Raw genomic sequence first — 26732 nt, forward strand, 5'->3', positions numbered from 1 at the left:
CTAAGAAAAGAACAAAAAACAATTTTTGCTAATTCGTGGCCGCGAAATATAAGTAAGAAAAAAACAAAAAACGAATTTTGCTAATTCGTGGCCACGAAATATAAGGCCTAAAAAAATTCTTTGTTTCCGGTAACATGCTCAAAAAAATTAGGGTAGGTAGGTCGGAATTTTTTTTTTTTTTTTTTTAAATTTTTTTATTAAGGGAGACTTTTCGGAAATTATTTTTTTGTCAAAAAATGATTACAAATAAAGGGGTTATGCCTTTAGAGCATCAGTAGGTTGATTTCTAACATCACTGACCATGTTTAAAGCATAAAAAGTGCAGTTTTGCATCTTTTTGTTAAAAAGTTGAAGAAAATATTCTCCAAGGCCATAAAACATTTAGGGTCGGGCCAAAAATTTAGGGTAGGTCGGGATACCGGAAACAAACAATTTTTTTTTTACGCCTAAGTAAGAAAAAAACGATTTTTTTTCTTAGTTATATTTCGTGGCCCGAATTAGCAAACATCGTTTTTTGTTTTTTTTTTTCTTAGTTATATTTCGTGGCCACGAATTAAGATATTGTTGTTTGTCTTTTTGTTTTTTTCTTAGTTATAACTTGTGGCCACGAGATAAATTAAAATAAAAACTTCCGATGTCCCCTCCATGCTTCCGTAGCTATGTACCTTTAACATACGAACTATTTTTCGTCTAGTTTATACTTCTGAAATGAACGGTTGGCGATCATACCCACTTTACACGGGTAGTCAATTTGCTACTTTACATGCTTTAATAGCTGAAAGATAAGCTTAAAATAGCACAGACTATTGATCCGATTTTATTTAAATACGACTTAACTAAAACTTCCTGGACAACAAATCTAGTTTCTCATTCTGAAGGCGGAAGTTTTCTTATAAAGTTGGGTTGTATTGATTGAAGACGATTGTGATATTGTTAAGTGAATAGATATATACTTTTTAGAATTATATTTGCGTCGAATTAACAAATATAAAACATGGAGGAGGATCACCTTGTTTTGCCAGCCATTTATAACTTCACTCCGTTAAGGGCTCTCAGGGTGGCTTCACGGCGAAAGTTGTCGGGGTTTTTAGATCTGGAGGGAGTACTTGTTGTGGTAAACAATGACGGTCTTGAATGCGATGTTGTGAATGACTATAGTGGACTGGCGGAGCTTGCCGGGTTTAACTACCAAGATATAATGAACATGAAGCGACAGAGGAGCCCGACCACTGAGTTGCTGGATCTGTGGACAGGCCAAAATGGAAACGTAGGAAAACTATGGATGTATCTCTATATGATGGAACGTTATGATGTGCTAACTGACTGCCGACGGCCGATTGGTATGTTCTCTATTTGACTGAATATTTGTATGTGCTAACCGGATGTCGACGGTCAAATGGTAAGTTCTCTATATGATGGAACGTGGTGACGTGCTAACTGGCTGCCGACGGTCGATTGGTGCGGTAGATTGGTAAGTTCTCTATATGATAGAACGAGATGAGTTACTAACTGATTGCCGGCGGTCGATTGGTAAGACTTCTATATGTTACAACGTGACTGATTGCCGGCGGTTGATTGGTAAGTCCTCTATATGATAGAATGTGATAATGCCGGCGGTCGATTGGTAAGTTCTCTGTATGATGGTATATTATAATGTAATAAACGAGTGCCGACGGTCGATCGTTATGTCCTCTATATGATAGAATGTGATGATGTACTAAATGACGGCCGACGGTCGATCGTTAAGTCCTCTATATGATAGAACGTGATGATGTACTGACTGACTGCCGACGGTCGATCGTTAAGTCCTCTATATGATAGAACGTGATGATGTGCTAACTGACTGCCGACGGTCGATCGTTAAGTCCTCTATATGATAGAACGTGATGATGTACTAACTGACTGCCGACGGTCGATCGTTAAGTCCTCTATATGATACAACGTGATGATGTGCTAACTGACTGCCGACGGTCGATCGTTAAGTCCTCTATATAATAGAACGTGATGATGTACTAAATGATTGCCGACGGCCAATCGTTAAGTCCTCTATATGATAGAACGTGATGGTATGCTAACTGACTGCCGACGGTCGATCGTTAAGTTCTTTATATGATAGAAGTGATGATGTACTAAATGACTGCCGACGGTCGATCGTTAAGTCCTCTATATGATAGAATTTGATGGTGTACTAAATGACTGCCGACGGTCGATTGGTAAGTCCTCTATATGATAGAACATGATGATGTACTAAATGACTGCCGACTGTTGATTGGTAAGTCCTTTGTATGATGGTACGCTGTGATGTTCTAACAGACTACCGACGGTCAACAGATACGTTCTGAACATCTGGTAATTAAGTTCTTTTTATGATTGAACGTTGTGATATGCTAACTGACGGCTGGCCTATTTGTAAGTTCTCTATATGACGGACAGTTATGATATTCTGACTAGTACATTTTCTATAAGATTGAACGTAGAGATGTGGCAACTGACTGCAGACGGTCGATTAAAAAGATATCTGTAGGATGAAACGTTATGATGCGCTTACTGAATACCGACGGTCTTTATACAAAGGAACACTTACCATTTTAGATACCGTGAATACGTAGAGAAAATCAAGTTAAGCTGGAAAACGGTACATGATCATTTGTGTTCATACATAGTAAATGTTGCTAAAAGTGTCAAGTGTCTTGGCCATTCGAAATATTGTTTCGTACAAACATATGTCTTTGAAGAAAAGGAAGTAAGTATTACATGTACTAGACTCCAGGTTTTTGCTAAAAATTATGTTTTCTTTAACTTGAAGTTTGGTGATATTATAAACATTGTAACATGAGTTTTTATTCCAAAGTTATTTCAAAATTGCTTAATCAAGAAAAACAAACTTGTTTGAGTTGGGAATCGAACCCAGGTTGCCTCGGCAATAAAACTTCCCTACGATCTTAACCGTTACACTACAGTGGAGTACTTAACGACCGTTCATATGCAGGTTACCTTCGGTACCCCGTGACAAACACTTTTCAGTTCTGAATGGGAAAAAAGTAAAAACAATCCATGAACTTAAATAACACACAGTCTGTCAGTAACTAAGTTTCAAAGCATTTTGAGAAATATATGAATAACTCCCTGATATCTTAAATTTTTTATTTTGCTTTGATGTCGTAAGATATGTATGTCAGACCCGTTAATGCATGTACTGCAAACGCACTGTACAAATTACAAATAAACTCTTATACTACTTATGTTTGACAATCAAATTACAGTCTTAGGGTACTATCCGAACTGAAATGAGTGGGTGCCGTGTTAAACTTGACCCCCGCTGATATTGGTTCGAAACCCCGCAACAACTGTAGAGTTATTTGATTTGATTAAGCCACCTAGCTATTTAGCGAAGGTCTTTGGTGACAGAAGGTATTTAGTCCCACCCAGGTGACTGCATATGACTGGAATAATACCCAGAGGAGCATTAAGTTCTTCCATTGAAAGTCGCTTTAATCGATCGATGTAACTTAAATAACCAAGTAACATGTGTATTTAAGTTTTACTGATCGCTGTTAACTTTTCTTTAACATATTTAAAACGATAAGACTGTCATGTCAACAAAGTATAAAACTTCCCTTTTGAAACTACCCAAGTCTATCTTTATCTGTTAAATACGAAGGTTATTTCCCGACCTACTTTACATTATACTGACTATCGTAGCAACTATTTGGAGTTCTGTAAAGGTTGAAAAGACGTTAAACATTTTGCAACTGAACATTTTACCTGCTATGTTCGGACGGAACGGAATCCTTTGAAATGTTAGAATAAATAATATTGGTAAATCAAATATTGGCCTGTTTTAATCAGATGTTCCATCGTCAACATTAAATCGCCCTTGTTGGATGTACGCACGTATTGAGTTTACAATATACTTACTAAAGGTTAAAGTTAGGTTTTAATAGTGTACTGCAGTACGTTCAATGCGTGCATTCACTCAATGCGGGAGAATTAATGCCGACCCATGTTTCACGGGTTCAAGAAAGGCAGCCTATGTATAAAGCGTCTATGCTAATTTGAATGTAGGCTTATTTTATCGAACTTCTGCGACAAAATCGCATTATAGAACATAAAACTGTTAACAGTGGAAGTAATACCTAAAGGCATTTTAATTGTAGGGTGCCATTTTATAAACTATATCTACACAATTGGCAATTCCAGGCAATTCCAGAAGTAAATGTGAGATTCGATATGATTTTCAGACGTTTCCACGATTAAGTCGTGGTCATAGACCACCAATAAAAAGGTACAGGGCACTTACTGGCAATAGGGTAATCTTATACCTGGGGAAATGGTAACGTTTGATCTTTCTGATTGGTCAGTAATGTAAACAAACCCAAGAAGTGACTTTTTATCAAATATAATTTTTAATGCATTTACAGTACATTATTATACATTTTAACAATATTTGCTACAGCTTTATATTTATTGAAAACATCATCAAACGAATTTCTCCCGTCATGCCAACGATGAAAACTAAGTAAAATTAGGTATCACCATTCGTCCGATATTTTGATGGAACTAAGATAGTTCTTGAAAAAAATGAGATTGTAGGGTTGCAAGTTTCGATTTATGGAAGGCCACTATGTTATAATAAAAGTATATGGGGAAACAATTAGTGGTCTCTATCCTTGTTTCAAGAACATTCAGATATTGCTGTTGTCTGTGTCACTTACATTGTGACCAATTCGTTGATTTTCATTACTAATTATTCTTTTATTAAACCGTTTGACAATGTGATAACTTGTGTACATTGCACATTAAAACTGAACCTTTGTTAAAAGAGCAAATATTTTTAAAATCTTTTATTTCCATTTCAGTGCTTGACTGTTGCAAATATGAAGAACAACAACAACTGAAGGCAGATGCAGAGAGGTACAACATTGAACAAGATCCGACAGGTAGTAATTTCTAGATTATAATTTTCAAAGAAGCCAAAAAATAATACCAGATTTGGTTTGATATAGTATGTCAAAGAAAGACAATGAACAGTGAAATACCCTCACGCCCCACAACACATGAGGAATTATTATATAACAGTGCTTTGAATCGACTCCATATTTTCGCAAAGCAAAGGACCAAAAGTAATAACAACGCTGAGTCCAGGCTGGGTTCATTTCAAAATATGAAAATATTATTAATTATATAATAATAATACGGAAATCATTTGTGTCATGTCACATTACTATCGTGTTAATTTTCTTTGCAGTTACAACATCTGAGATGAAAGTAGATGAGACAAAATTTGCCACAAAACAGGACGGTAAGAATACCATTTGACTGTTACATTATTTAATCAGCCTGACATTGTCTGTTACATTGTTTAATCAGTCTGACATTGACTGTTACATTGTTTAATCAGTCTGACATTGTCTGTTACATTGTTTAATCAGTCTGACATTGACTGTTACATTGTTTAATCAGTCTGACATTGATTGTTACATTGTTTAATCAGCCTGACATTGACTGTTACATTGTTTAATCAGTCTGACATTGACTGTTACATTGTTTAATCAGTCTGACATTGACTGTTACATTGTTTAATTGTTTTAACCTGAACCTTTCTAGGATATTACGATTTTATAAGGAAAGCAGTAAGCATTACTAGAAATATATTCAGTTGCCACATGTTGCATGTGTTCAGTAATATATAAGTTGAATCTCGGTAGCCCTGGATTTCTTATACAACTAAACGGTATATGTTATAATTATACAGTGCAGAGTGGAAAGAGAACATTCTATGATGCTTTCATATGCTACACAGCAGAGGATGAAAATGATCGTCAATTCCTGTACAAAATGATTGAGGAACTAGAGGTTAAACGAGGTCTTAAACTGTTTGTACCGGGAAGGGATGATCTACCAGGTTCTGCCGAGTATACTATTACAGCGTATCTCATCGAAAAAAGGTAAAAGCTTTCTCGCGGGGAATAAAATTGTCAATTTTAACTGTTAAGAGATTATGAAATCAGACTCTGAGAGTATCACAATACCCAGAAACATTCTTATCTCAGCGTCCGTACCTAACTATTACAAGTTTCATAGTGATCTTTGTAAAACAGATACCCATTAATCGCACACCAACCTTGTAAGGTACAGTTTAATAATAATATATGAGATTGAACATAGATACTCAGATATGACGTACTCAAATATGACGTTGTGTCCAAAAATGCCTACGTGTAAACAATAACAAATCCGTAATAAAGTGTTAAAATATGTCCAACCGTTAAGCCCACTGAATTTACAAAGTTTTTTTCTGCAGTCATGCATATCCGGCAACATGTTTGGTTACATGAAGGTCTAATCGTATTTAAGACAGTGTATTGCTGTAAAATGAACATTACGATGTGCAAGGAATATGACATTTTAACAGTCTGTACCTAGTCAGAAAAATACGAAATTGAAACAGTTTTAACTGGTCCACCTAAAATGATTTATTTTTGAAACCCATTAATCAATACAATTTTGCCAATGTAATGATTTTGTACCTTTGCAGATGTACACGAGTGGTGATATTGATGTCAAGAAAGTTCTTGCAGAGTGCAGCTTGCGACTTCCAAGTCAAGTTTGCTCATGCTCTTGCTCCAGGTACCGTGATGATTTAATTTTACCAAAAAACTACACCTTACCAATGATGAATTTACTGTAAAGAGAAATTATGAATACATGAGATTATCAGTTTTACAAACCAGTATTTTCTGATCATTCTTCTGACTACCTTTTGATAGTCTTGTCTCCCACCGAGATATTTTATATATCTCACTGAAAACTGCACATGCCTCTCCCCTGTGTTACAGGCAGGACTAAGTGCACGTTAGAAATGCTAGTATATAGAGCTAGAGGTAGTAATTAAGATAACGTGGGAATGAATATTATCAAGTATAAAGAGTCTTGAATAAAACTATTCGATTCACTTGTTAAATAATTAGGTTAGATGTTTTTCACAAATAAAGAAAAAGTATTATGCCTTTTTTGACGTCGATAAAAAAAAGATATTACTTTATTTTACAGGTGCTAGAAGTAAGAAGTTGATTCCTGTTATCCGCGAGAAAAACACGCAGTTGCCGAGAATTCTTCGGTTCTTGGCCGTATGTGATTTCACCAAGTCCGACATGGTTGAATGGGTCTGGGATCGACTCTTCACGGCAATCATTGCACCAGTTGGACCGACAACCTATTTCGAGGAGGAAGATCCATCAAATCCTTTCGATATGAGTGATGAAAGTCTGAAAGATATCAAATTTCCCGCCCATCGTCGTCTGGATGAGCATGAGGACAGCTCAAACCACACGCATGTACAATCCAGACCCGGAAGTAGGCCGATCGCTGTAAGTACTGTTTCCCAGCCGAGAGAACCAATGGAATGCGACGTGTCTTCAATGTCCTGGGGTCAGTCGACTTCCAACATGCAGTCACAGTCCCCATCATCTGTAAAAAGTAGTTCACTTCCACCGGAAACGAAAGGGAAGTCATCCCAGAAGGGAGCAACTGGAAGTGTGAAACAATCAAAACCTGTTCCCGCGAAAAAGCCGGACAAATTGAAAAATAAAAAACAAGTATCTAGTCAGCGGCAGCAGCCTTCTACGGACAGCAAGACAATTTCCTCTTCAGTATCCACAGAACATTTCGTATAACAGAAATCAGATGGGGACTGTTTATTTATAGACTTTTTACTCCACTGAAAATTTGATCTTTTCAGATGACCGCTGCGTCTGTCCGTCTGTACACCATTTAGTTTCTAATGAAGAAAATTGGCGAATACTAAGACTTGCAGTTGGCAAACATCATGGAATGATTTTTTCCTTTAGTCATAAGATGAATCCTTCTGTCGTTAGAAGGTCAAATATTTGGCATAATATATATATATATATATATATATATATAATCTCCTTTGTATAAAAGTAAATTAGAATGAATAGGGAAACCAAACAACGTGTCTTATTCAAACATTCCTGTTGCAACAGTACCAGTGCAGTACTGTACTCTACTTGTACAGAAATGTTCCTTTATGGTTTTCATTGTAAAATCGTGTTAAATGTACTGTGCTTTACAGTTCCGTCCAGTTTCATCGAACTTCGAATACTAGTGTGTCGAATGTGAAATGCTTTGAATGAAGAACTACGTTTGTGTTTGTTTTGCTTTTGTAAAAGATTTTGGCCTATAATAAAATTGCATGCTAGAATATTGCTGTTGCTGCATACTGTCGAATTGTTTATTGGGATCTAAATAACATGAACATAGAGTATACGACTTACACGTGGTTTATTATCATATACTCACAAATTCTGTACTAGATATGGCTAGAATTTCACAAACAAATACGAAGTGAGAGAAATCAAAGTCTGTATGGCACTAGGTATAGAGCTATATAATTTATTCAATATCATGCCTGTGCCTGATCTATTTAATAGATATATTCTTGGTGTGCTAAATGTTTCAGTCATTTTTTTTATTCGATAAAACAGGCAAAATACTTATACGCAAAAAGAATATATAATAACAATAGTTTAATCTCGGATGTATATGGCACTGATACATTTTACAAGGCTGGAACACATTCGGTAATTTGTCAAGGCAACAACATCATACCAGATTAGGCTACTGTTAAAATAAACCCTAATATGAACCCAGTGTTTATATAAATATAAAAAAAACAGGTTAAAAAGTATATACAGATATTTCTACATGTTGGCCATTGTGTAAATAAATATTACAATGTTCTAACTTATTCTTTGTTCAAATTTTTCCTGTCCTAAGATATGAACAAACTACTGATTGATACAGCACGCGGTGAGCCTGCCAATTAGAACTATTAAAGTACTTTTTTGTTAATTTGCATAACAAGGTTAACTGTTGTTTTTCGGGGACAGTGTATTAGAAAAGTAGAGATATCACACATATAGGTTAGTAAATTTGCATAACAACTCTGAGACAAGGTATTCGAGAGGTAAAGTTTCATACTTGCAGGTTTGTCAATTTGCATCACAAGGTATTGTGTTGTTGTTGTTTTGCTGAGACAATATATTCGCGTGATTGAAATTTCGTACATGTAGGTTTCTCAATTTGCACAACAAGGTTATTTGTTTTAGGCCGAGACCGCGTATTCTATGAGCTGAGATTTCATCAATGCAAGGATTTATCTCGCATTTAGCGTTAATGATGTCAAAATTCAAAATATCGCAATTTCAACTAAATCATAAGTCAAAACATATCTGTACAAAACTGTTTGTGTACAGTTCGTTTTCGTAAATATCATGTTTGTAAACATTAGATTGCGTTTTGTAACCTTAACTCAGGGTTCTACTAATAGTATATTTTAGTGTGTTTTGTATAAGAAAAACGTAAGCTCAAGCAAAAACAAAACATAATCAAAAAATAGAAAGGACATTTTGTAAATAGAAAGATTTTGGTTTAAAAACGTGTAAACGTTTGACCTAGTAATCGAACTGTAACGAAGTAAGCGCGCGCTTACCTTTAATTTAAGAAATTTTAAATCAATATTATATTATTTAGTAAACAATAATACTGACATCATTCTGTTATTAAGGAAGTGATAGTCATTTTTAGGAAGCAAATTTTGTGACATATTTTCATATGACAGCAAAAGAAATTAGTCAAGCACTGTTAAGACAATGACTGGGTTCCTGCAAAATAAATAATTGCTTATATTAAATTATGTCGCAATAGAACACTGAAACAATGCATGTCTCACATCCTTGCCATTTTTGTTATTATAATTCGTGCGTTACAGTCGTACGTTTTCCTCAAACATAAAAGTACGCATGTTGTACCAGATAATAAAGCAGTGTAGTAATTAGGGTTAGATCTGACTAAAGTACATCTCCTATTACGCTATGCTTAGGATCTGAAGACGAGCTATTGATAGCCTCGTTCTGACGACCCTTCCCTAGCCAATCAAAAGGCTTACTTACAACAAAATTAATAACAAATAAATAAATAAATAACTGAAATACTGTTGAAAAACGGCGTTAAACCCCAAAACAAACAAAAACAAACTTTTCAGTCGTCCAGTCCTTGGACCTGTCTGTAGACCATTGGTTTCTAATGAAGAAAACTGACAAATACTTGGGCCTGAAGCTGTAAAATGTCATAAAATGGTTTAGCCTTTGGTCATAAGATGATTTTTTTCTGAGGTCAGTAGGTCAGATGTAAAAAATGTTGCATATATATTATCGTCGTGAAAATAGTATCCAGTGCATTTTAACATGCTCAGGCAGTTTTTAATTCATTCGTAGAATTGTATAGCTTTTACAAAATCTAGATGGCACATGCTTTGTATATTAAACATCAATTCATTCTACAGCTAATAAATTGTTAAATCTCAGTTGTCGGACAGTTAGAATAGAATTCAATATGGAAATCAACTTACAACATTCCTGTTGCAAGAGCACTTAGTCAATACTGTATTGTAGTTGTGCGGAAATGGTCCTTAATATTTTCCGTTTTGAAACCATGTTGGACAAACGGACTCTCTTATTTCCGTCCAATTTCATTGAGTTTTGAGTGTACATGTGTCACATTTGAAATGCATTGAATAAAGAATAAAGGTTTTGCTTTTATTTTGCTTAGATGTAGACTGTAGATTATTAGTAATGCAAAATATCTTAGTACTGCATGCTACAATATTAGATGTTGCCACATACTGTCAAAAATACTGAACAAATCAGAATTATTGAAATGCAAATTGTTTCTTACTTTTGCATAATAAGGTTAGCCTATATTTCTTACTGAAACCATATATTTGAAAGGTTGAGATTTCATACATCTATGAATTGAGATTGTATTAGGCATGTGTTATGTCAAAGTGCAAATTATTGTAATATATAGCCAGATTTAGACATATACGTCCAAACCTTCTCGTGTAGCACACGATTTTTGTTACGGTTAGGAAATGACTTAGCGCATGCGTACGTGTATTTAAATCTCAATCCTTCTAATATTATACTATTTAGTAAACAACAACACTTACAACTCGTTTAAATGGGTCAACCGTGTTGTTGTACTTATAAAATAGACTGGCCCGGTTTATAGGTTGATCAGGGCTACGGATATGTATTTATTATTTTGCCATCGAAATATTTCTATATAAAATGCATCTTACCATTTCGTTTGGATCCGTCCATGTTTGTTAATTTTACGGACTGTAACTTTCTTGACTTCCTCATTTTAAGAAGCAACGTTGTAACACATTTTCATATGACAGTAATCTAAAGAAGGTTAGATAGTTCTTGGGTTTCTGAGTTAATTATAGTACATTTTTGTATAATTAAAATATTGTTCTTCGTATATAGAATATGTTAAATTACATCGTGACAGAACACTTTAACAATACATGTCTTATTATTTAATTATTTTATTTATTCATTTATTTATTTATTTAATATTTGACATTTCATTTTGACCAGTTGTGTTTAACAGTCTTCAGGTAGAGGAAGAGCTATTGGACTCGCCTGTGCGTCGGCATTGGCGTCTTCATATGGTTAAGCGTTTGTATGTAAACTGGTATCTCAGAACCCCTGGGGTTGCTACTTCACACACTTATTCAATTTTATAAACTGACTTACAGTGCGCAGGTTTCATAACTCTGTTTTGCTTTTTAACAAAATTATGCCCCTTTTTCTTGTTTTGTATTTGATCTGTAGTTTCAGTTCCTACTTATGGGAAAAGATTGAAACTTTATGTTAACTGTGATGACATGATTTGCACAGGTTCCATAACTGTACTTTGTATTTTTACAAAATTATATCCTTTCTCGGCATTTTTATACGCCTGAAGGGACGTATTATGTTATACCCCCGGTGTCCGTCTGTCCGTCCGTCCGTCCGTCCGTTAGCAATTTCGTGTCTGCTCTGTAACTCTTGAACCCCTTGAAGGATTTCAAAGAAACTTGACACAAATGTTCACCACATGGAGATGACGTGCAGAACGCTTGTTTCGGATGACTAGCTTCAAGGTCAAGGTCATACTTAGTGGTCAAATGTCATATGAGTGTGTTTCATGTCCGCTCTGTAACTCTTGAACTGCTGGAAGGATTTCAATGAAACTTCGCACGAATGTTCACCACACTGAGACGACGTGCAGAGTGCTTGTTTCGGATGACTAGCTTCAAGTTCAAGGTCACACTTAGGATTGAAATGTCATATATGACTTTGCTGTGTCCGCTCTATAACTCTTGAACTGCTTGAAGGATTTCAAAGAAACTTGACACAAATGTTCACCACACTGAGGCGACGTGCAGAGCGCATGTTTTGCATGACTCACTTGAAGGTCAAGGTCACACTTGGGGGTCAAAGGTCATATATGACTGCTTTGTGTATATTGCTCTGCATTGCAGTGCTCTTGTTTTTATTTCGCAGATCCTTTTTTTGTTCTCTTACAATAATTTTTTTTGTATTACTTCCCTTTTTTTGTTACTATAAATAGCTTATTTTGAAACTTTTTATTATTGGCCGTAGGGAAAAACCGAGACCACTTTTGTGTGGTACAACATGGATGTTACATCCAATTGTTAGATTTGTTTTGACATAACTTTACCTGGTAAGAATTTTTGTGGACTTTTTGGGATTTCTACTTATTGTTGTTCCTGTCCTTTGGGCTTCAACAGTCAAGTTCTTGAAATTTTGCTCCCATCCTCTGATTTAACCCTTCGGGCGTATATTGCCCCGCTTAGTGGTGCTCTTGTTTGAGAATATGTTAGGAAACCATAAATTATACAGTTTTTGGAATTCTGAAAGTAGCTTGAACGTTGATATGCTACATAAATATTAAGCAGCTTGTCAGCTCAATTGACTTTGTCTTGGCCTTAACCTGACCTAACCGCCTTTGCTTCAGTGACTTTAATTGGCATTTAAACGTCTTAAAATTAAATTTGGAAGCCCGGAGAAAGGAGTAGGGGCAAAGTGGCAACCCTGTCAAATTTAACCCTGAAACGACACAAAAAGGAAGATACTTTTTCCATAGCCACAAATAAACTTTTACGGTTGAAATCATTTACCAGTATATCTGTATACATGTCTGCTCTTGAAAAGAGCTTCTGTTCAATAATACTTTATATAATAATTAAGTGTTCGAACTTAAGACAAATATTTGAGATAACAATTACCAAAATTAAGAAAGAACATCATATACATGTATTTACATGTATATTCCTATAAAGTTGAAAATAAAATGCGACAGCCACATTATCATAACAGATGCTATGACCCCTATCGTGTAAAAATGTCCGGGTATATTTTTCCATCTACCTTATCTTTGGTTTGATTGAACGGTTCTTAATCTAGCCAATCATTACTCAAATGTACATTTATACTGATAAGATTTGAAAAGTTCGTAAATAAACTTAAAACTTCCTGGAAAATAAATTAGTTTCTTTGCTAGGTGGATTGATACATAGTTATTAGACCTATCGGTGCTTCGAAGAACATTTTTAATATAAAACATGGATGAAGATGAATTGGTTTTGCCACCTATTTATAACTTCACTCCATTAAGGGCTCTTAGGGTAGCTTCACGATGGAAACTGTCGCGTTTTTTAGATCTTGAAGGAGTACTTGTCGTGGTAAATAATGACGGTATTGCTTCTGAAGTTCTGAATAACTATACCGGACTGGCGGAGCTTGCCGGGTTTAACTACCAAGATATAATGAACATGGAACGACAGAGGAGCCCAACCACTGAGTTACTGGATCTGTGGACAGGCCAAAATGGGACCGTAGGGAAACTCTGGATGTATCTCTATATGATGGACCGTTATGATGTTCTATCTGACTGCCGACGGCCGATTGGTATGTGCTCTATTTGACTGAACATTTGTATATGTTAACTGGATGCCGACGGTCAAATGGTAAGTCCTCTATATGATGGAACGTGATGACGTGCTAAATGGATGCCGACGGTGAATTGGTACGGTTGATAGGTAAGTCCTATGCATGATAGAACGTAATGCTGTACTAACTGATTGCCGGCGGTCGATTGGTACGTCCCTATATGATAGAACGTGATGACGTGCTAACTGGCTGCTAATTGGGTCGATTGGTACGATCGATCGTTAAGACCTCTTTATGATAGAACGTGATGATGTACTAACTGGTTGCCGGCGGACGATTGGTAAGTCCTCTATATGATAGAACGTAATGATGTACTAACTGGCTTCCGGCGGCCGATTAGTGAATCCTTTAAATGATAAAACGTGATGATGTACTAACTGGCTGCCGGCGGTCGATTGGTAAGTCCTCTATATGATAGAACGTGATGATGTACTAACTGGCTGCAGACAGTCGATTGGTAAGTCCTCTATATGATAGAAAGTGATGATGTACTAACAAGCTGCTGACGGTCGATTGGTAAGTCCTCTGTATGATAGAACGTGATGATGTACTAACTAGCTGCCGACGGTCGATTGGTAAGTCCTCTATATGATAGAACGTGATGATGTACTAACTAGCTGCCGACGGTCGATTGGTAAGTCATCTATATGATAGAACGTGATTATGTACTAACTAGCTGCCGACGGTCGATTGGTAAGTCCTCTATATGATAGAACGTGATGATGTACTAACTAGCTGCCGACGGTCGATTGGTATGGTGGTACGTTATGATGTACTAAATGATTGCCAGCGTTCAATCGGTAAGTCCTCTATATGATAGAATATGATGATGTACTAAATGACTGCCGACGGTCGATTGGTAAGTCCTCTGTATAATGGTACGTTATGATGTTTCAACATAATACGCTCTGGAAAACTGGTAATTAAATTAAAGATGGAATGTTGTGATATGCTAACTGACGGCTGACCGATTGGTAAGTTCTCTAAATGATGGGCATTTATGATATTCTGACTGTCGACAAGTTATTAGTACATTTTCTGTAAGATTGAACGTAGAGATCTGGTAAGTGACTGCTGACGGTCGATTAAATTGATATCTGTATGACATTATGATGCGCTTACTAAATACCGACGGTCTACCGACAAAGGAACACTTACAGTTTTAGATACAGTTAATGCTTAAGTTAAGCTGAAAAGCGGTACTTAATCATTTGTGTTCATACCTAGTAAATGTTGCTAAAAGTGTCAGATGTCTAGGCCATTCGAAATATTTTTTCGTAAAAACATATGTCTTTAGAGAAAAGAAAGTATGTATTACAGGGATTTGACTCTAGGTGTTTGCTAAAAAATATGTTTCTTTAAATTGAAATTTGGTGATATTATAAATATTGTAACATTAGTTTTTATTCCAAACAACGACACACCACGGTAGAGTTCGTACTTGACGACCGTTTATATGCTTATTGATTAAGGCAGGTTACCTTCGGCACCTCGTATAAAACACTTTTCAGTTCCGGACAGAGAAAAAGTAAAAACAACCCATGAACTTCAATAACACGCAACCAATCAGTAACTAAGATTCAAAGCCTTTTGAGAAATATATGAATAACTTCCTGATATCTTAAAATTTTCATTTTGCATTGTTGTCGTAAGATCTGTAGGTCATAACATTTAATGTATGTACTGTAAATGCACTGTACAGATTACAAGTAAACCCGTATTCTCCGCGACCGAACGGTTAAACTAAATAGATAAACCCGAACTGAAATGAGCGGGTACCGTGTTGACTTTAAAACACTTTGCTTTCGCCGATATTGGTTAGAAACCCCACAACAACTGTAGAGTTATTTCATTTGAGGAAGTCACCCAGCTGTTTAGCGAAGGTCTTATGTTCCACCCAGCTGGTGACGGAAGGTATTTGGTCCCACCCAGGTGACCGCATATGACTGAGAGGCATTAAGTTCTTCAATTGAATGTCGCTTTAATCGATTGATGTAACTTGAATAACCAAGTAACATGTGTATTTCATTTTTACTGAATATTTCAGCTAATCACTGTTAAAGTTCTGTTCTTTAACATATTTAAAACGATAAGATTAGCGTATCACCAAAGTTTGGAATCTACCCAAGTCTATCATTATCTTTAAAATACGAAGGTTATTTCCCAACCTACTTTACATTATTCTCACTAACGTAACAAGTATTTGGGGTTCTGTAAATGTTGAAAAGACGTTATATATTTTGCAATTAAACATTTTATCTGTTATGTTCGTAATATCAGACTAAATAATATTGGTAAAACAAATATTGGCATATTTCAATCACATGTTCAACATTAAATGTACGTACGTTTATTACATATTCATTTTAAAACTCCGTTAAGTTTCAATGGAACCTGAAACGGCAATATTTTTCCATATTGACATTCAAATTTCATATCGGGTGTGTGGCGTCATTTGTGACGCCATTTTCATTCATGCCGTGGCATTAAATAGTTCTTTAACGACGATATTTTCAATTTCAGTTAGGTTTAATAACAAATTTGAATCACTTATGTAATAATTTTACGTGTAGATAAGTATGTGATAAAAAGATTATTAGATTTGCATCGAGAAATATGCACCCGTTCTTTCGCGGAATAATATTGCTCTCCTAAGTCGCGCAATATTTCCGCTGCAGAACTCATGCATATTTCTCAATACAAATATAATAACCTAAAAATACTTACTAAAGGTTAAAGTTAGGTTAAATTGTGTACATTCAATGCGTGCGTTCACTTAATGCGGGAGAATTAATGCCGATCCATGTTCCTAGCAGCTCCTAATTCAATATTTCAGTAACTGACAATTTCAAAAAATTTGCGATTTCAATTATTCAAGATTTCAATAATTCATAATTTCACAAATTCAAGATTTCAACTATTCAATATTTTTATAATGGAAGTAATACCTAAAGGCATTTTGTAGGGTGCATTTCTACAATATATATCTACAAAATTGATAATTAAAAGCCATATTCAGTAGAAGGAAGTAGATGTGAGATTCGGGTCATAGACCACCTGTACAAAAGTACACGGCATTTACTTGCAATAAGGTAATCTTATTCTTGGTGAAATGGTAACGTTGGTCAATAATGTAAACAAACCCAAGAAGAGACTTTTTATCAAATAGATTTTTAATGCATTATACATCTTGACAATATTTGCTACATTTTATATGTATTGAAAAAAAAATCAACAAATATTTACCGCCATGCCAACAGTGTAAAAACTAGGTCAAAATAAGTATCACCATTCGTCCGATATTTTGGTGGAATTAAGATAGTTCTTGAAAAAAATGAGATTGTAGGCTTACATGTTTCGATTTATGTAAGGCCACTATGATATAAAAGAAGTCTATGGGAAAACAATTGGTGGTCTCTATCCTTTTAAAAACATTCCGATATAGCTGTTGTCTGTGTCACTTACATTGTGGCCAATGTATGGATTGTTATTACTAATTATTCTTTTATTAAACGGTTTGACAAAATGATAACTTGTGTACATGGCACATTAAAACTGAACCTTGGTTAAAAGAGCAAATATTTCTAAATTCTTTTATTTCCATTTCAGTTCTTGACTGTTGCAAATATGAAGAACAACAACAATTGAAGGCAGATGCAGAGTGGTACAACATTGAACAAGATCCGACAGGTAGTAATTTCTAGATTATAATTTCCAAAGAAGCCAAAAAATAATATCAGATTTGGTTTGATACAGTATGCTCATGACAGGCAATGAAAAGTGAAATACCCTCACGCTCCACAGCACATGCAGAAATATTATATAACAGTGCTTTTAATCGACTACATGTTTTCGCAAAGCAAAGGATCAAAGGTAATAGCGCTGAATTCAAACTTAACTCATTTCAAAATATGATAATATTGTTATAATATTATTAAAGGAAATCATTTGTGTCATGTCACATTACTATTGTGTTGATTTTTATTTGCAGTTACAACATCTGAGATGAGAGTAAATGAAGAAAAATATGCCACAAAACAGGACGGTAAGAATACCATTTTGCTTGTTTAACCAGCCTTACTTTGACTTTCAGATATCTTTAAAAGTCAGACATTAACATGTAGATTGCTTAACCAGCTAGATTATTTAGCCAGTCTAGCGTTGACCAATTTGTTTTCTTGCTATTAGATATTGCATCGTTATAAAGTTACATTTTTTACAAGCAATTTACAAAATTGTCTACATAAGCTACAAGGAAGCCAAGATCAAAACAGCACGTGAAACTTAATCTCCACGTAATGATTTAACGTTGACCTTACTAAGTCATAAAGATTCCATTAGGAAATCAGCAGTATTAAAAATATATGAAATAGCAATATAATGCATGTATTCAGTGATATATGAATTGAATCTAGGTAGCCTAGGATGTATTATATAACTTAACACTTCATGCTATATTATACAGTTGAGAGTGGAAAGACAACCTTCTATGATGCTTTCATATGCTACACAGCAGAGGATGAAAATGATCGCCAATTCCTGTACAAAATGATCAATGAACTTGAGGTTGAACGTGGTCTTAAACTATTTGTACCGGGAAGGGATGATCTGCCGGGTTCTGCTGAGTACACCATCACAGCGTATCTCATCGAAAAAAGGTAAAACGCATGGAATAAAAATTTGTTTTAACTGTCTATGATGTGGTCATAAAATCGGGGTATCACAATACATGGAAATATTCTTATATCAGTTTCCGTATCTCACTAATTTAAGTTTCAAAGTAATCTCTGTTAAAAAGAAACCCATTAATCGCACACCGAACTTGTAAGGTAGATTTCAATAATAATGTATAAGATTGAACACAGATACTCAAATATGACGTTGTATCCGAAAATGTCTACACTTTGAATTTACAAATCCGTAATAAAGTGTGGCTGTGACTAAATACAGAATTGGTGCACCTGTGATATATTACAGACTCCGATATATACCGGATTAACTAAATTTGAAAGAAAATATCTTAAATGTATATATTTTGTAACCATGGTGAAACTAACCCTAACCTCGAGTCAGTATATTATGCATTTGATACTCTAAATGCGTGCGGACATGCAAAAAAATGAGTAATTTTGCCGTGCGCTCAAATGGATAATAATTCCGCGCAGGCGCAGAACGGCTGCACCAACTCTGCAATGAGAAACATTCATAAAGTGTTACGATGCGTCCATCTTTTCAGCCCACTGAATTTACCAAACCTTTTCTTCAGTCATGCATAGCCGGCAAAATGTTTGGTTACATGAATGTCTACTCGTATTTAAGACAGTGTGTTGCTGTAAAATTGCCATATGCAAGAAATATACATACGACGTTTTAACAGTCTGTACCTAGTTAGTCAAACAAATAAGAAAATACGAAATTGAAACGGTTTCAACCGGTCCACCTAAAATGATAGGTTAGTTTTGAAACCCATCAAACAATTCCCTATGTTTATTATTTGCCAATGTAACGATTTTGTACCTTTGCAGATGTACACGAGTGGTGATATTGGTGTCAAGGAAGTTTTTGCAGAGTGCAGCTTGTGACTTCCAAGTCAAATTTGCTTTTGCCCTTGCTCCAGGTACATTTGATTGTACCAGAAATTACTTCTTAGCGATGATGAAATGAGAAATTATGAATACATGAGATAAACAGTTTCACAAATCACCATTTTCTGATCATTCTTGTGACTGTTGCCTTTTGATAGTCGTATCTTCCAGCTAGATCTATTTATTGTATTTACCTCTGCATACTGCGAATGCCTTTCACTAGCGTCTCATATTAAGTACACGTTAGAAATGTATATAGAGCTTGAGGTAGTAATATTAAGTGTGAAAAGAATCGAATAAAACTATTCCATTCATTTGTTAAATGATTAGATGTTTTCACAAAGTACAAAAGATTATTTTACCTTTTTTCCTTTATTTTACAGGTGCGAGAAGTAAGAAGTTGATTCCTGTTATCCGCGAGAAAAACACACCGTTGCCGAGAATTCTTCGGTTCTTGGCCGTATGTGATTTCACCAAGTCCGACATGGTTGAATGGGTCTGGGATCGACTCTTCACGGCAATCATTGCACCAGTTGGACCGACAACCTATTTCGAGGAGGAAGATCCATCAAATCCTTTCGATATGAGTGATGAAAGTCTGAAAGATATCAAATTTCCCGCCCATCGTCGTCTTGATGAGCACGAAGACAGCTCAGACCATATGCACGTACAATCCAGGCCCGGAAGTAGGCCGATCGGTGTATGTGCTGGTACCCGGCCGAGAGAACCAATGGAATACAACGTGTCGTCAATGCCCTTGGGTCAACCGACATCCAACATGCAACCACAATTTCAATCATCTGTTAAACGTAGTTCAGTTCCACCGGAAACGAAAGGAAGGTCATCTCAGAGGGGAGCAACCGGAAGTGTGAAACAATCAAAAGTTGCTCCTGCGAAAAGGCCAGACAAATTTAAAAATAAAAAACAAGTACCTTGTCAGCGGCAACAACCTTCTACGGACAACAAGACAATTTCCTCTTCAGTATCCACAGAACATTTCGTGTAATAGAAATAAGATGGGATCTGTTTATTTATAGATTCTAACTGCACTGACAAAATTTCTTTTCTGTATATATCACCTGTATCTTTTGATCGTTTCAGATGACCGCTCTGTCTGCCCGTCTGTACAGCATTTAGTTTCTAATAAAGAAAATGGGCAAATACTAGGACCTGCAGTTGTCAAACATCATAGAATGGTTTTGCCTTTGGTCATAAGTTAAATCCTTCATGGTTCCAAGGTCTGTCTGTCGAAGGCATATATATATAATCTCCGTTGTATAAAAGTGAAATTAGAATTAAATAGAGAAACCAGACAACTTGCCTTATTCAAACATTCCTGTTGCAACAGTACCAGTGCAGTACTATACTGAACTTATACAGAAAAGTTTCCGTTTTGAAACCGTTATATAGGGTGTTTTACATTCCCGTCCAGTTTCATCGATCTTCGGGATGTGTTAAATAAAGAAGAAAGTTTGTGTTCGTCTTGCTTTTGTAGAATACAAGTAATGTAAAAGATTTTGTACTTTATTAGAATTGCATTCTAGAATATTGTTGCTAAATACTGTCGAATTGTATATTTAGTTCTAAATAACATGAACATTGAGAATGCGGTTTACATGTGGTTTATTATCATATACCTTACACATTCTGTACAAGATATGACTAGAATTTTACAAACAGATACGGAGTGAGAGATCAAAATCCGTATTACACTATGTATAGAGCAATATATTCTTATCTATTCAATATCATGCCTGTGTCTGATCTGTCTAATAGAAATATTCATGATGTGCTAAATGTTTCAGTCATTTTTTATTCGATAAAACAGGAAAAATAGTTATACGTAAAAGAATATATAATAACAGCAGTTTAATCTCGGATGTCTATGGCACTGATACATTTCACAAGGCTGGAACACATTCGATGCTATGTCAAGTCAAAATTATGCTACTGTTGAAAGAAACCTTAGTATAGACCCTGTGTACATATAAATATATAAACAGATTAAAAAGTATATACAGATGTTCCTACATATTGCAATGTGCTTTGTTCATTTTTTTTTTCCTGTCCTGAAATATGAACGAATTACATATTGATACGCGATGATCCTGCCAGTAAGAAGTATCAAAATGATACTTTGTTTGTTAATTTGCACAACAAGTTGTCGTTGTTTTTCTGAGACAATGTATTATACAGGTAGGCTTGTCAACTTGCATAACAAGGTTATGTTTTTTTTCTCACATACAGTGTTTCACACATGAAGGTTTGTCAATTTATGTATTTGCAAGGTTGAAATTTCGTACATGTAGGTTTCTAAATTTGTTTAACAAGGTTGTATGTTTTTGCCGAGACAACATATTCCAGAGGCTGGGATTTCATTAGTGCAGGGCTTTATCTTTCATTTAGGGTTTGTGATGTCAAAATTCAGAAAATTTTAATTTTGATCAATGTTACCCGGTCAGTAGGATTACTTACGGATAAACGTGTGTTCTTTTCAGGTCTCTGAAAGGGCATGCAAACAGCTCAAATAAATAAAAAAAAAAGTAGGAGGACATAGATTTTCAGTTCTCACTTCAAAATCTTTACTCTCAGTGTGCATTTCAATAATTTATAAATTCATTATTCAAACGAAATATGCAATATGATAGATAAGGGAATGCAGATAGAATTGATAACAAACATGTAATTTTTACCTGAAAGGGCACTCAAACAGCACAAAATAAATTTTAAAAAGAGGAGGACATAGATTTTCAGTTCTCACTTCAAAATCTTTACTCTCAGTGCGCATTTCAATAATTTATAAATTCATTATTCAAACGAAATATGCAATATGATAGATAAGGGAATGCAGAATAAGAATTGAATAACACAACATGTAAATTATTTACCTGAAAGGGCACTCAAACAGCACAAATAAATTTTTAAAAAGTAGGAGGACATAGATTTTCAGTTCTCACTTCAAAATCTTTACTCTCAGTGCGCATTTCAATAATTCATAAATTCATTATTCAAACGAAATATGGAAAATGATAAATGAGGGAATGCAGAATAAGCATTGGATAACACAACATGTAAATTATTTACCTGAAAGGGCACGCAAACAGCACAAATAAATGAAAAAGTAGGAGGACACAGACTTTCAGTTCTCACTTCAAAATCTTTACTCTCAGTGCGCATTTCAATAATTTATAAATTCATTATTCAAACGAAATATGCAATATGATAGATAAGGGAATGCAGAATAAGAATTGAATAACACAACATGTAAATTATTTACCTGAAAGGGCACTAAAACAGCACAAATAAATTTTTAAAAAGTAGGAGGACATAGATTTTCAGTTCTCACTTCAAAATCTTTACTCTCAGTGCGCATTTCAATAATTTATAAATTCATTATTCAAACGAAATATGGAAAATGATAGATGAGGGAATGCAGAATAAGCATTGAATAACACAACATGTAAATTATTTACCTGAAAGGGCACGAAAACAGCACAAATAAATGAAAAAGTAGGAGGACACAGATTTTCAGTTCTCACCTCAAAATCTTCACTCTCATTGCGCATGCGTGACGTACATTGGCGGCTAGGTAAATAAAAGAGGCCCGTCACCTATTTTTAGTCTACATGTTAGTTATAGGAATGAAATGGTGGAGCATAGGACTGTACTTATATAACGAAAAAAAAGAGTATTATATGGGGATGATAACTGATGAGATGGAAAATGGGATGAATATCTATACAATGATATATAGGGATGTGACATTTATATATAGAATACCAATGACAAATGACCCCGTTACATTAAGTCTAGACATACTAAAAACTGTACATGTAGCGAAGAAAGCACGCGCTTTTCATTATGTTATTGAGCAAGAAATGCCTGACAATGAAAAGCCATCCTTAAGCCGTTCATAACGCTGAAAGAATATTTAAAATCGGACCCTTATTTAAAAAAGATTCGGCAGTTTGAAAGTTCAAGAAATTTTAAGAAAATGGCTGATCATGGAGGCAGCCATTTTAGTGTTCATATGCTGTCATTTTCACACTGCTTAATTCTTTATTTAGTTAATAACCTTTTAACTAGATTAATTTTCAATCTTTTTCACGTATAAGATGAAAAACATGATAACTTCTTTCATTTAAAATTGTGAAAGCTGGGAAAGGTAGAGAAATTATTTTACAGAAATAAGTAAATACAGTTCAAATATATATCTACAAATATAACAAATATGCATTTTGTTTTTCGTTGCCATGAAAACATATAGAGCGCCATTTTTACCAAATATTTAAATGCTCATTTCTTTTCCATTTTAAGCCGATTTTGAAAATTCTCTCACTTTTTTAAATGCTTTAAGAAACCCTAGCAGACAGAATTGACATATGTACAACATTGCCTTTCCTTTTTAAGAAAATCACGTACGCATAAACGTTTTAAAGCCCAGTCCTTTTAATATTGTTCTATTTAGTAAACAATAACACTGAAATTGTTTGATGTCATCATTCTTTTATTAAGGAAGTCATCTTAGGAAGCAAAGTTGTGACACATTTTCATATGACAGTAGGCTAAGTACTTATTAAATCACCGTTTAGACAATGACTAGGATCCTGAATTAATTATGGTATTTCCACTGCTGCAAAATAAATCGTTGTTTATATTCAATTATGTCGCTACAAAACACTGAAACATTGCAGGTCTCATATTCTTGCCATCTTGTTATGACAATTTGTCCGTTACAGCCGTACTCAATCTTCATTTTTCTCATACCGGTATAACTATAAAAGTACGAACAGTGTTATTGAGAAGGTCGGTGTGAGTATTTACATACTTCTGTACTAATGCTTCTCACTTGGTTATAGTTTTATAGTTTTTTTGAGAGTACACAAACACCTCACACAAATTGTACAGGTTTGAGAATGGTGGAATTCTGTAAATCGCTTAGATGTAAATACTTTACTTTTCTTTTCAAACGCTGGTCCCTTTCATTTGCTCCGTCATGACCTTTGTCTGACTCCAAAGCCTTTTATTAATAGTTCTAAATATTAATAATTTAAGAAGTCAAGAACTTATACAGGTTAAAGCATAGCAAAATTTCCTTCTAGGGCACATCTTTATAAATATATAATGATCTTGTAAAGTTTTGGTTGCAATATCTTTTTAAATATTGGTCATCATTGTGTGGAACCCTAGGACTGCAGCATGATTGTTGTTGCCAAAGAGCTATACACATAATTTTATACTTCTTTGTTGTTACATAGCTCCTTTTGAGACTGTATATGTAGTTATACCTGAAGTTTGCAGACAGAAATCAAAATCCGTTTTGTTCTAATCCGTTTTTTTTATAAATGGAAGTTGGCAGTTACATGCGGAGAACAGGTTTGTACTGGTACAGAATCTAGGAACACTGGTTAGGTTAACTGAAATACTGTTGAAAAACGGCGTTAAACCCAAAACAAACAAACAAATGTTCTAAATGGAAATCCTATTCAATGCCTGTACTATTACATTAATATTCATGACCTGGCGAAAGTTTCAGTCATTTTATTTTGAAAAAAAGAAACAGAAAAAAATAGCTAAACAGTAGGTGGGTTCGAATGTGGATCCCGTTTTCGCCCGGTACATCAAGTCCGCCCGAATTGTACTCGACTAGTCGTTTCAGTCGGGCTAGTTGTGTAACAACTGCGGGACATGCCGGAAAGCCCGATCGAAATTCAGTGTACTGGTCATGTGATTGGGATAGCCCGTTGCTATATGAATCGAGCCCACCTAATAGTTTGGCCTTGCATGATGTATTTGGCACTGACGTATTTTACCATGTTTGGCTACATTCAGTGTAATTTATTGATCGATGCTCAATCCGAAAACATCCTACTGTTATAATAAACATTATTATTATTATAAACCCCGCTATTTACATATAAAATTCATGTAAAAGTATATGTACGAGTACAGATATTTCTACATATTGGTCATTGTTATAAATATCATATAAATGTTGTGAGACATGTTACTCTTTTTTTTTTTTTAAAGTAACACTTCAATTATTTTACACTTTACTCTAAATAGGGTTTGCTTGGGAAATGGATTAAGTCATGGGGGCTTTTGGCCTGTGTATAAAAGAACATCTGAGTATTCAACTTTATTTTCATTCAAATTTTCCCTCTCTGATTATTAAATTTACAGATTTGCATCAGAGGGTGAGATGAATAATTGACTTATTTTTGCATAATAAGGTTATATTTTTGTATTTTTTTACAGAGACAATGTATTCGAGAGGTTGAGATTCATACATCTATGAATTGATATTGTGTTAAGCATATGTTATGTCAAGGTACGAATTATTGCAATATATAGCCAGATTTAGACATATACGACCAAACCTTCACGTGTAGCACACGCTTATTGGTACGGTATAGAAATCACTTAGCTCATGCGTACGTGTATTTAAATCTCAATCCTTCAAATATCACGCTATTAAGTAAACAACAACACTAAACTCTCTTGACATACTGTAAAATCATTTAATTTCGTGGGCATGAAGTTTCGTGGTTTTGGTCAAAACGGCAATTTCGTGGGGATATGAATTCGTGGATTTCAACTTTTGAAGATAAAATGAATGGGAATTTTATTTGTTCGTTGGGATTAAATTTCGTGGATTGACTCAACCGCGAAATCCACGAAAATTAGTCCCCCACGAATATTAATGATTTCACAGTACTAATTTTAAGAAGCAATGTTGTGACACATTTTCATATGACAGTAATCTAAAGTAGTTTAGATAGTGCTTGGGTTTCTGGGTTAATTATAGTACATTTTTGTATAATTAAAATATTGATCTTCATATATAGAATATGTTTAATTATATCGTGACAGAACACTTAAACAATGCATGTCTTTTTCTTGACATTTCATTTTAAGAATTTGTGTTTTACAGCCTTCAGGTAGAGGTAGAGGTAGAGCTATTGGACTCGCCCGTGCATCGGCATTGGCGTCTTGATATGATTAAGTGTCTGTATGTAAGCTGGTATCTCAGTAACCTCTAGTGGCAATAGATTGTAACTTAACACACTTATTCATTGTTATAAACTGACTTACAGTGCGCAGGTTTCATAACTCTGTTTTGCTTTTTGAAAACATTATGCCCGTTTTTCGTTTTGTATTTGAGCTGCAATCTCAGTTCCAACTTATGGGGATAGATTGAAACTTCACCACTTGTTCACTATGATGACATGATTTGCACATGCTCCATAACGGTACT

The 26732-nt window shown here is 34.9% G+C and overlaps 2 protein-coding genes across 2 annotated transcripts; both read left to right on the forward strand.

Annotated features, from left to right (window-relative positions):
• Positions 1-831: 831 nt before the first annotated feature.
• On the forward strand, positions 832-10615 carry LOC123559857 (myeloid differentiation primary response protein MyD88-like). The gene is made up of 6 exons (XM_045351973.2): positions 832-1340; positions 4860-4940; positions 5249-5302; positions 5756-5948; positions 6539-6630; positions 7054-10615. Exons 1-6 carry the CDS (start codon positions 995-997, stop codon positions 7674-7676), a joined length of 1389 nt encoding a protein of 462 aa, XP_045207908.2. The 5' UTR covers positions 832-994; the 3' UTR covers positions 7677-10615.
• A 2774-nt stretch (positions 10616-13389) lies between these two features.
• LOC123560539 (myeloid differentiation primary response protein MyD88-like) lies at positions 13390-21505 on the forward strand. The gene is made up of 6 exons (XM_045352709.2): positions 13390-13847; positions 17499-17579; positions 17881-17934; positions 18355-18547; positions 19415-19506; positions 19858-21505. The coding sequence occupies exons 1-6, from the start codon at positions 13502-13504 to the stop codon at positions 20478-20480; spliced, it is 1389 nt and encodes a 462-aa protein (XP_045208644.2). The 5' UTR covers positions 13390-13501; the 3' UTR covers positions 20481-21505.
• The last annotated feature ends 5227 nt before the right edge of the window (positions 21506-26732 follow it).

Source organism: Mercenaria mercenaria, chromosome 10, assembly GCF_021730395.1.
Source record: "Mercenaria mercenaria strain notata chromosome 10, MADL_Memer_1, whole genome shotgun sequence".
Lineage (NCBI taxonomy): Eukaryota > Metazoa > Mollusca > Bivalvia > Venerida > Veneridae > Mercenaria > Mercenaria mercenaria.

Coding starts and splice junctions, on each gene's coding strand:
- LOC123559857 (XM_045351973.2), top strand. CDS start 995: ATGGAGGAGGATCACCTTGTTTTGCCAGCCATTTATAACTTCACTCCG. Junction 4,941..5,248: donor CATTGAACAAGATCCGACAG/GTAGTAATTTCT, acceptor TTTTCTTTGCAG/TTACAACATCTGAGATGAAA. Junction 5,949..6,538: donor GCGTATCTCATCGAAAAAAG/GTAAAAGCTTTC, acceptor GTACCTTTGCAG/ATGTACACGAGTGGTGATAT.
- LOC123560539 (XM_045352709.2), top strand. CDS start 13,502: ATGGATGAAGATGAATTGGTTTTGCCACCTATTTATAACTTCACTCCA. Junction 13,848..17,498: donor TGACTGCCGACGGCCGATTG/GTATGTGCTCTA, acceptor TTTCCATTTCAG/TTCTTGACTGTTGCAAATAT. Junction 17,935..18,354: donor ATATGCCACAAAACAGGACG/GTAAGAATACCA, acceptor TATATTATACAG/TTGAGAGTGGAAAGACAACC.